The 11,648-nt window shown below is 43.3% G+C and overlaps 1 protein-coding gene across 1 annotated transcript; it reads left to right on the top strand.

Annotated features, from left to right (window-relative positions):
* Positions 1-45: 45 nt before the first annotated feature.
* Positions 46-11,099, top strand: CCNL1 (cyclin L1; the record flags this gene model as incomplete). The annotated part of the gene is made up of 9 exons (XM_008950092.1): positions 46-120; positions 331-440; positions 6,587-6,707; positions 7,095-7,159; positions 8,441-8,540; positions 8,675-8,779; positions 9,016-9,157; positions 10,734-10,845; positions 11,007-11,099. Coding segments are annotated over 9 exons (923 nt in total), but the record flags the coding sequence as incomplete, so codon positions are not given.
* Between the last annotated feature and the right edge of the window lie 549 nt (positions 11,100-11,648).

Here is an 11,648-nt window from a genome sequence, read left to right as displayed (position 1 = left end):
GACTCCCGCTCCTTCTTCTTCCTCTTCCTCGCTTTGCGTCCATAGGTGGCGATGGCGACGGGGCAGGTGCTGTTTCATCGGTTCTTCTATTCGAAGTCATTCGTCAAGCACAGCTTCGAGGTGAGCGCGGCAAGGGCTGGCAGGGAAGGAACGGGAGGGGACGAGGAGAGGGAAGGAGAAGTGGCGTTAGACTATGTCTGGGCCAGCCACATGCCGAATGGGCCGCTCTCTTTTAGCCTTTAGCTCACGAGTTATTTTCTGTTAGTTGTGTAATTCTACCCCTGTCGGGATTTAAAATAGTTTTCTCACGGAAACAGGGCTTTCTTTCAGATTGTTGCCATGGCCTGTATCAATCTTGCATCCAAAATCGAAGAGGCGCCTCGTCGTATAAGGGACGTGATCAACGTCTTTCATCACTTGCGTCAGTTAAGAGCAAAGAGGTAAGTTTAGCTTCTTTATGAATACTAGCATCCGTTTTCACTAATGTACACAGTATTTTTCAGTTCACAGTATTTTTCCAGGGTACGTTCAACGACCTAAAATTGAGAAGGGAGTGCTCGTTGGCTGCTCTGTAGGCAGTACAGTTCAATGTTCACTTCTGCCGTTACTTTTGTTCACTTGGTAGACCCAATTCTGTTCCTTTCTAGCCACAAGTCATGAGTGTCAGTTCTAGTTTTAGGTCTGTGGTTGTAGTTTTAGGTCTATTGCTGACTGATTTTTTTATGTTTTGTAGTTCTGGGAAGGTAGTCTTAGGTATGAGTAGCCAATTAGCGGGTTGATCTGTTTTCCAGACTTCTGCATTCAGTAGTCTTAATGTGTTTTTCTTGTTAGTATGTAGCTGTCCTAACCTGGTTATGGTGCCAGTAAAGTCTTAGTTAATAAAAGATGAAAGCTGATCTTTTCCTAGAGATGATAGTCTTGCCTTTTAGAACAAGCAATTTTAGAAAGTCCCTGAAAAACGGTATGATTTGGCCTACAGTGTTTGTAGCTGTACTGACACCACTTCAACAAGGACTGTGTAATTGAGTCTGGGAAGCTGAAGGCATCTTTCATTGCAAAGAGTGAGAGTCGTGGTGCTGTGTGCTCGTGTTGGTGGCGTTGGAGCGTGAGCTTCCCTGATAGGGGTGCAGATCTAGCTCGTCTGCAAAGCTGCTCTCCTTGTGAGCACCTAATGCCGCTTTTCTGTGTGTAAAGCCATGTATTTTGTTGTCTGCAACACAAATTAACCGGGCGTGTTGGAAGGAAGGGAAGGAGTTTTCGAAGCTGCTGTTAAATGCAAAATTTCTTTAAATCCATCCTGCAGCAGCATTCTAGTCTGTGAGATCCAAGACAGCTGCTGGGATGAAGTAGCTTTGCTTCCAGTGGCCGGTTGCTTACAGTGTAAGGTAATCCGTAGTTACAGAAGGCTTTTGTTTTCAGCTACATTCTTCAATTCACACTGTGCTCTGCATCACCAATTTATAGCAGGAATCTAAACTTGAGCGGTATGTAACCTTTTCCGAGGAGTGGCAGTCTCTTAGGAAAACCAGCTGTTTCTTCATGTCTTCATCCTGGTTATGCTTCTCCTGAAGCTAAAACTTCTGCTTTTACTGCCTCGTACTTGTTTTCATAGTTGGGTTTAGATAAAGATTCCTTGTTAATACTTTGGAATTTAGCTTTGTTCTTTTTTGGTTTTCAAAGTTGTTACCCCTGATGGCCCTGAGAGAATTTTGTGAAGTTATACCGAACGTGAGTTCAGTGGCGTTGTTTCTTCTCACAGTTAGGAAAAGGGCACCTGGTTATTTGAGTTATTGAAGCTGGCTTAGTGATTTGTAATATTTTGGCCTTGATCCAGGCAGGGAAGGTTAATTAATCATATGCGGTGCTTTTCTTTGCAAGGAGGATGCAAATTAGTTGTTTGTATGTGCTGCGTGAAGGATCAGAGAAGCTGAACGTAACCTGTGAACTTTTTCCAGCTAGCCTGTTCCAAATGAGAATGTCACTTGTGCATGTTACATGGTGTCTAAAATGCATCATGTTGAGAGAACTCGTGCACTTCTACCCAATATTTCCTGGAGAAATGGCTATTGTTGCTCTGAGATTCTGAGTGAATCTGCATGAAATTAATCTTAAAAATGCTGAAGTCTGACATTCAGACTGGCCTTTTTTTTTAACAAGCAGGATGTAAACATTTTTCTGTACTTTTTACAAGATAACAATTACATCATTTGTACACGTTATTAACTTCAACTCTTTTTTCCCTTGCAACCGACTATACAGCGACCAGCTACATTTACCAAAGCCTGGGTGATGTGGAGTGGTACATAAAGATGAAGCTGTCGTCATGGCAACAGTGAGTGAAGTATCGAAAATCCCCAAGGAGAAGCCAGTGCTCTGAGAATAGGTCACTGGAATCGGGGGACTAACAGGTTGGCCGCTGGTGAACCATTTGGAAGAACTCCTGTATCTTGTTATAAGCTTTTTTCTTTGCTGTCCAGGATTTTAGAATACTAGCGTAATCTTTATTTTAATTTTTTTTTATCTGAAGCTAACACTTAGGCTGTAGTTAGTTTCTCACACACAACCCAGAACTGAAACAAGCAGTTAGGCTGCTGTAATTCTTTTTGCCTCTAGTATAGTATTTCTGTTAACTGAAGCTCTTAACCTGCACATGAAGTTTGAGTAGTTTGAGTAGGCTTGCTTGCTTTCTCCAACAGTTTTGGGTTCCTAGTTCCACTTTCTGGTTCTGTATAATTGCAGTTTGAATTCATAGTAAAACGTGTCTTCACAGGGATACAGAAGTCTTGAATTTGTAAAGCTGTTTATATAAATGATGATGTAAGCAGTCCCTTCTATGTACGTGTTTGCAGAACTGGGAATTGCATTGGAATTGTTTTTTTGTAAGACCTGTAGTCAACAGAGTTGCTGCTAGTTGGTATTTCTAATGCTGAGAAGTAAGAAAAAAAGCTAAAAAAGTGTTTGGACAAGCTTATTTTCTTTTGGATCTTTCACGAGCATATGTCATGTAGTACTGCATGTAAAAATGTTTGTGTGCATGGAGAAAAGCTCGTATTATGAAAATCCTGCTTTTAAAAAACTGTGCCTAAACATCTGTGTTCTGAGCGAAGTGCAACTACTGTTTTAACATGTAGAATGTAGTTTGAATTTGATTTTATTTATCTTAAATGTGCCTGAAAGCTGCAGAAAGTCCTTATGAGACTGGAACCAAATGTGACTCCTGTCATGGTGGAATCTCACAAATGTTGGTTTGAGATGCTCAGCTGTGTTTTTACTTCTGTTGCAGCAAACAGGTTCACGCAGTTGGGTTGGAAGTGGCCTGTATTAATAACACACCCTCCTTAGAGGTCCTCAAGCTGTGCTGTAAACCTGCAGTGCTTGTATTTGCCATGGGGGAGACAAATGGAGAACTGGCTTTCCCCTCCCTCACAGAGGGGTGTGAGAGGGATCTGAGACAAGATGCTGACATTGCGCTGCACTCTTCAGGAGTACTTTTTGCATAATGAACAAGAATACTCAAAGGGCACTTCTCCAAAGTGTTAGACACTCCAAAGGCATTAGATTTTAATATTGCATCAAATGAAGCTCTAGCTGTATCAAGAACTTAGGTTTCACTTGTCGTTTTTTAAAAAAACCCAAACAGATATTTGTTATCCTTTTACTGTTACAAACACATAACAGTGTTGCATTGGTCTTCTGGGGTGTGACAGGGTCTCTAAGTCCTGATGAAGTTCTGTGTCTGAGTGCTGGATGGACTTAACCAGAACGGGCACTGGGTGCTGTCTGTTTTAGTGAAGTTTTTAGCCTGGAGCTCTGGTGCAGAGAATTTGTAAAACAACTGGGCTGTGTAGGGCTTGAAGCTTGTATTTCATATGTAAGCTTACAAATTAGTTTTCTCTGGTTTGTTATGTGAACGTAAAATGTTTACTTGGGCTGAGAACTAAGTGCAGCAAATGCAGTAGCAAAGTTCTTTTCTCTGGGTAGAAAAGCTAAGAAGTTTTCCAAAGGGAGATGTCTGAAGTTGCCAACTTCTAAACAGTTATGCATACCAACACCTGGGAGTTTGTGGCGAAAGTACTAATTGGTAAATCTCAATACATTGGGGAACCTGGCTCTTGCCAGGCTCATATTTTTGCCAAAGTGCCTAAAAAGCTGCATTTGTTTGTGTCTCTGGATGTACTGCTGTTTTTATGGCTTCCTTAGATCTGTAGACCTCTAGAAATTGTGTCATAAGTGACCAGAGTAATGTGTTTGAACAGAGTAAAGCACACTTTAGAGTATCTTAAATCTGAGCTTCCTCTTGCTTTGCTATTGAACTTGCACAACCAAACTGTTGGTGCTGATCCTGTGGCCCTGTAGAAGGGCAGTGAAAATTTAAACTGCAGTAAGGCTCATGATTTTTCCTGTTGCACTTCGAGTTACCTTGTTGTGTTTTCATAATACTGACTTTCTTACATGTCTTTGCACTCTCTGAAAGCTATGTGGAAGATAGTAGGAATCCTGTCAGTTGGATGAATGAGCCCATGTTGTCCTGCTGTTGATACTTTTTTTTTTGTAGACTGGAAGTCCTAACTGCCCAAACTGTTTGATCCAAGATTTGTCACCTGAAGTGGAGTGACTAACAGGATAAGCTGAGCCTGGACACCTAAATGTGCTCTGAGTGATGCCTTGCAGATCCTGTTAATATCAGTGGTCTCTAGGTAAAATGGTGTAAAGCTATATTGGAGGAAGTGTTGTTACAAAACCCAGGATATTTGCTTGAAATCACTTGGCAGTGAATTGGTTTCAGTGATTTGAAGAACTTCAGCTTGGTTCTTCCAGCCTCCCACTCCAGAGCGGTGTGTTCAGACAGCCTTTGTAGTGCTGGAGTGTTCAGAGAGAACTGTAGGATCTGTACTGAAGCAGTTTTAAAAGAGGTACAGAAGCTTTCACAACTCTTCTAGTTAATTTATGGAGGAAAAAATAAACCAGAATTGCATTGTGACTGGGTAATATTTAGAATAGCTGAAATGACAAACTTGGTAGATTTGCCCTGATGAGTAACAGAGTAAATAACTCCCAACTAGAGACGTTACTGTTGTGTAACACAGAAAACATTGTGTTTTTTAGGAGACAGAAAGTAGCAAGGTTTGTCCTTGAGCTGTAGGTCCTGGCACTGAAAAGCTCCAGTGCCTCATTTCAGGCCTCCCTGGAGCTGCTTCTCAGCCCCTGGGGAAAAAGCAGGGGCACTTCCCGTTCATGCTGTGGTTGCTCCACGTGACACTTGTTAGTGCGGTGGTGGCTTGTTGCAGCTTTGGCCAGCGGCAGGGAGCATCCTCCCAGGTGACTGCAGGAGTCTGGGTGTAAACTGGAGATTATTGAAGTGTGGAGGGCCTTCAGCTTGCCTTCTAATTAAATCGACCCTTTCTTCCCTGGGGTGGAAACCTCAGGGGTTTTTAGTGGTGGGGTTTTTTTCCCCCTTACTCTGACCTATCAGGGAAGAGTGATCCACTTGTAGAATTTGGCATGGAATCAAAAGAGACAACTTTGTAGTGAAATACTGTCTGATAAAACAGAAGCTGTATTTGGAAACCCCTTTGCATTATTTGTTTTTCTACTGAAGGTTGTCTTAAAATAAATTTGTCATCAGTGGTTGGGGGGTGTACTAGATTTACCCTGTAAACAGGCTCTAGTTTATTGGGGTGTAACTAGCTAACCAAGAAAAAACATTGTGTTGGAGAGCGTGTGGAATATGTTAAGGCTTATTGCAAACAGGAAAAATCTTGTCTGTCTTCAGGAGGAAGTGGATTAAAATACACAATGTGGAATGTTGACAGGTTGGGTCAGAGCACAGACAAAAGATTATGAAGTGAAGCATGAGGCTTGTGCATAAAGCCAACAGCAAGTTGTTTTAGCAGAAATGCTTTGGAGACGTCAGGTGTTGGATTTGGAAGGAGTTAGGACTCGATAGTGCTAAACCTGGGCATTGTTCTCTGTGAAGCAAGCTCTGGGGTTGCAGGTGCAGTAGCAGAGACAAGAGTCGCTGGTTGGTGGGCACAGTGTTCAGATCCCAGGCAGGCCTGTTACCATTTCAGAGGGCACGTCCTTCACATCACTGGCTTTTTCTGTGCCACAGCAGCAGGGCTCTCTGCGGAGGTGAAGAATCTTGCCTTCCAGTGTGTAGGAAACCACAATTTCTAAAGCACATGCTTGTATCAGTATCAGTAAAAAAACCTGTTGTAGCTTACTTGTGCTTTGAAGTCCTGCTCAGCAAAGGTAGTTGTTTCACTCTCCTTCCCCCACCTCTGTCTTGCAGTGTTAAGGTTCTTTCAGAACTTCACTGTGAAGTTCCAGCAGCTGGACCAGTGTAGTTTGCATACACAGTAGCAAAAGATTATTTCTTTATCTTAGCCATCAGATCTGCAGCTAGTCAAAAGCAGGAACTAAACTAGTTTATCTAAACTTGGACAGCACAAGATTAATGCTTAAACTTGCTTGCAGGAGTTGAAAAACGGTTTCTGTTGCCATTAGTTGGTTGGAAGGGAAAACAGAGATGCCGCTGTTTTTGGATATGCAAAACAGTTTTGATTTTATTTCTTGCAAACTGTAGGACTCCAAGCCCCCTGATACTTGATCAGAACTACATAAACACCAAAAATCAAGTAATCAAGGCAGAAAGGAGGGTACTGAAGGAATTGGGATTTTGTGTTCATGTCAAGCATCCACATAAGGTGAGTTGTCAAAAATAACGATGGTAAATATTATTCTGCCTTAATAATATCATTGTGAGCTGTGGAATGAGAAAAGCAGTTGTAAAAGTGACCTGATTTCTTCTCCTAGTAGTTACACTGCTTTTGCTGGAGCTCTTGGGCAAATAGCCACAGTGACTTTGCTTCTTGGCGAATGTTAAGGGGGATTGGGTTTGAAAATCATACAAAAGTAGTAAAATAATTGTTGGAATGTGACTGACTGGGTGACGTGCGAGCTTGCAGCATGTGCTCAGAAAAGGAGGAGAGACTTGGTTTGGAATGCTGTTTGGCTGTATAAAGTTCCTTGCTGTTGCTTTATATATTAAAACTGAGTTTTGTTGTTTTTTTTCCCCCCCCCTTATTCTGCAGATCATTGTTATGTATTTACAAGTCTTAGAATGTGAACGTAATCAAACCCTGGTACAGACAGCCTGGTAAGTTATTTTCCATTCTTTTTCTAGCCAGGAAAATAGTAGCAGAAATAACAAGCCTGATGCAAAGCAAATGAGATGTAAGTTATTACACAAATATGTGCTTTTAAAATATTTTAGTGCTTGTTTCTGCTTACTATTTTCGTGGCTTGATTCCAACCTAGTAATGGAGAACTCAATTTAACTTTGTTCTTTTTTCTACTCTTTAATTAAAGGGTAGTCCCTGATGGTAAGTCATAGAGCTCTGCCCTCTGCACCTCAGCCCATGGCCTGTTTGGCTGCCCTTCCTCCAGTGCAAGCTCTCATCCGAGATTCACTGAAGTGGTCCATGTCCATCGGGCAGCATCTTCTAGTTCTGGCGGGGTGTCCAAAGGATTTGTATATTTGCTTTTAGAAGTAACTGTTGAAAATGTTTCTCAATGTCTTTGTTGCCTAGCTACTGTATACTGTAGTGTATTTAAAGGACACACGGGGTAGACGTTCTGCCAACATTTATGTAGTTGATTTAGTATTTGGCTAAAATTGAGGGTTTTTTTAAAAAAGAGAATTGCGGTGCATGCAGCATGTTCACTTAGCAGCCAAGTTGGGCATGGTTCTCTGGAGAGTCAGTACTTGATGACTGCTGTTCCTTTCCCTCCTGTAGCGCAGGAAGGCAGAAACCGATGGAGGTCTCTGCTGTGTCACCACCTCTTGGCACGTGTTGCTTGGCGGTGCCACCGAGGTGGGAGGACAGTAGCGTAGGGGAGCGGGAGACCCGCTGCCGACGTGCAAGGCTTTCTCCAGCACTCAGGGAGCAGATGGGATGCTTCTCTAATTGAGCTCAGTGTGACTCCAGGCACACGGAGCACTTAAATGCAATGTTCGATCAACTTCATAGGTTGCATCCAGCCTCTGCAGAATGGTAGGTGAAAACTGTGCCTTGCCTTTATGCTTGCATTTCAGTTTTAAGCGTATTGATAATTTAAATATAAGAAAATGGGTGTTCAGACAGCTGGACAGATGCAAAGTACTTGGTAGATGAACTCGGTGGACACTCCATGGCATAACAGAATGCACCCACCTGGGAAGTAGCTGTTACCTGCTGTTCCTGGTGTTGGGGTTTCAAACACGGCAGTGTTGTTAACAGAAGTAACAAATGTAAACGGCAAATACAATAATTTGAAAGAAACCAAGCATTTACTATAATGACAGAAAAAATAATAAAGTCAATTGAGTCTCCAGTATTGTTGTCATCTAAATAAGATGTAAACCCAAGATCAAACCTGTCCTAAATTATTTTTTTAGGAATTACATGAATGACAGCCTTCGAACAAACGTGTTTGTTCGCTTTCAGCCAGAGACTATAGCGTGTGCTTGCATTTACCTCGCTGCTCGAGCTCTGCAGGTGAGTGGTCACCTGTCTTTAGCCAGCGTTGCCTTTAAATCCAGATGACTAGCCATTCAAGGAAATGAGCAAAAATACCCTGAAAGCCTGGTCTGCAGTGTCTGTAACGAAGCTTTTCTTTGTTTTGTTTCCAGATCCCACTGCCTACCCGTCCTCACTGGTTCTTGCTCTTTGGCACCACAGAAGAGGAGATTCAGGAGATCTGCTTAACAACTCTTAAGCTCTATACCCGAAAGAAGGTAACTTGGAGATGTTTGTTCTTCTGTGGGGTGTTCAGTGCAGCCTGAGCTGCCTTATGATTGTCCAAACATGTCTGGGAACTCAAAGGTACAAATGGCTCCTCTGAGGGAGGAACAAATTATGGAAGTTAGCCACATTACTGGGCAGATGACTAAAAGAGAATGGAATACTCAAAAATGAGATTAAAATATCAAGTACATTAGTTCAGCTTCTTACCACACTCTTATTTTAACAGCCCAATTATGAATTCCTGGATAAAGAAGTAGAAAAGAGGAAAATGGCACTACAGGAAGCTAAACTGAAGGCAAAAGGTTTAAATCCAGATGGAACTCCAGCACTCTCTACACTGGGTGGCTTTTCTCCCGCATCCAAACCATGTAAGTTTGTTTTCTGAACAGAAACTTGCATAGTACTGTTTGATAAGTCTTCTAAATTTTTGTCCCAAGGTGTTAAAAAAAAAAAAAAGGTTTGCTTCATGAGCTGTTTAGATAGACAATTTAGGCTTTCTTATGGGACTAAGGAGTGAGACAAATCTTTCTAAGAATTTAAAACCGGTTTCAATCCCTTGAAAGAGCAGATTAGAGGGAAAAGGGATGATTGGCTCCATACTGCCACAGATGGGAGAGGGATTTATTAATAATACCCTTAAGATAATGATGAGGATGCCAAGATGCAGGAGTTTGTGTGTTGCTGTGTTTTGAAGAGAGACTGGAGTTCATGTGTTGGGAGGTGTCACCGTAGCATTCATGGTTCCTTTTGCAGCAAGTGACTCTGCAAATTGCTTTCTATGCTTTTTTTTTAATGTGCTTGTCAACTGCTCAAGTGTGGTGGAGGAAGGCAGCCTGTGGTCAGGAAATGGAGAAGGGAAGGTCGCACACGGTGCTCTCTTGGCATTAGGGTGAATCAATGGCTGGAACACGTGTCTTGAACCGGCTGATAAATCTGTCTGAACTCTCATGATACCAAGAACAAGCAGTTTTGTCATGGTGCGTTCACCTCTTCATGCTGCTGTTGGTCTCTGAACTACCAATGAAACTTAAATGGTATCGTGAGTCCAGAGATGGTGGGTGAAGCAGAAGGCCCTTGTTTGTTACATGGCCGCTTCAGGAGAAATAACTGCTACAGATTTGTTCTTCAGAACAATCCATCTGAGTTCCAAGCTGTCCTGGAGCTGGCGAGTGTAAGCGTCTCACTAGACAGTGGAAGCTTTTCTTATTTCTGGGGTGGGAGCCTGGGCTAGGAGAGTCTGAGTGGAGGCAGGGCTGCTGGTGGAGCTCTGGAGGCTGCCTTGCTAGCTGACACAGCGAGGGAAGGCTGCAGATGGAGCCCTGCCTTTGTGTTCTACATTACAGCCCTGCGCCCTGTTGAGTGAGGAGGGTGTGGTGCGAGCACAGCACCTCTGCCTGTCAGCAGGCCAGGTCTGAATGTGCCATACTTGCCCAGCAGCCCCTCCATGAAGAGGCAGATCCAGCTCTGGGCTTTAAGCTGGCTGTAGAGACAGCTTGGCTTGTAAACTCCCTCTGGGTTTCATTACTTGTTGTGTTGGTACCGCTGGTATAAAGCAAAAGCTGTGATTCTGCTGTTCAGCCTTAATCCTCTCTGTAGCATTAGGAGTGAGCTGTCAAGGTACCCAGTTACGTACTGTGGGCTGTAAGGGCAGCTTTTACTGTGCTCCCCGGTGGGTGAAACCTCAGCAGGGCCTGGCAGCTCGGTGTGAAGGTCACGGTGTTCTCCCTGCACTTGGCTCTGCACTGCTCTGCGTCCTCAGGGGCGTCTCGCTCCAGGGTGCTCTTCCAGGAGCCTGCTATAAATGGAAAGGTGGAATGAAGTGGCAGCCACCAAGTTCATACTTCGGTGCAAATACTGGTGAGGGTGGTGCATAAAGGATACTATATGTTTATGGCAAAATCTGTGAATAAAATAGCTGATTTTGAATTTAAATTCAATTCTCAGCTTCTCCGAGAGAAGTAAAAACTGAGGAGAAGACTCCAGTATCTGTGAACACCAAAACCATTAAAAAGGAGCCAGAAGAGAGACAGCAAACATCAAAGAGCCCTTACAATGGGTAGGTAAAAATCTCTTCCTGACCAAGAGAAGATTTGTTTCAAAAAAAAAAAAGGTGCTTCAGCTGAAGTGCAGTGAACCACTTTTGAGCTACTTCATGGCAAGAATGAGTACCTCAGAGTTGTAACCCTGTTTATTTTTTTTCTCCCCCCGAAGGATGAGAAAAGAAAGCAAGGGAAGCAGAAGCAGCAGAAGTGCTAGTCGGTCTAGGTCACGAACAAAGTCACGGTCTCGGTCTCACACTCCCAGGCGGCAGTAAGTGGTGGGTTTTTGGGGGGGGAGGGGGGTCCTGTGTGTTGTCTTTGTCATATTTAGTCTCTTGGGATGTTTAAACAGAGAGGGGATTTTCCCTTCTAAGTAGCAGCACCACTCCAAGTCACTTGTAGGTACTTAATGCAAGTGCCCCAGGAGCCCATACCATGTGTCGCAGCTCTCTTCCAGATGGTTGGGAGAATGTATCTTCCGCCAGTGTTGCGAGGGGCACTGTCTGGCTCTGGAGTGCTCTGCCTCTGGCTGGGGAGGAGCAGGAGCTCTGCGGGGTGATGTCGTGATAGCTGCTGGATTTCTATAGATGGATGTCAGCCTGAAAATTCTTTAATTATATATCTAAGTTGGAAGCTGCCAGCTTGGGGCTGAGTGAAGTGTTCCCTTATTGTTGACTGTCAGATTGCAGGAGGAAAAAAAGGCAAGAGCCAGTTTGCAACCTGTCGTTGAGGGGAAAAGTCTTGGCCAGGTGGAACAGATGCAAAAGGCACCACATTGTGGGTTGGGTTTAGGCTTTTTCTTAGAGGAGCTCAGAGGCAA

Source organism: Merops nubicus, unplaced genomic scaffold (assembly GCF_000691845.1).
Source record: "Merops nubicus isolate BGI_N331 unplaced genomic scaffold, ASM69184v1 scaffold36721, whole genome shotgun sequence".
Taxonomy (NCBI): domain Eukaryota; kingdom Metazoa; phylum Chordata; class Aves; order Coraciiformes; family Meropidae; genus Merops; species Merops nubicus.
This window is presented reverse-complemented; position numbering and strand designations above follow the sequence as displayed.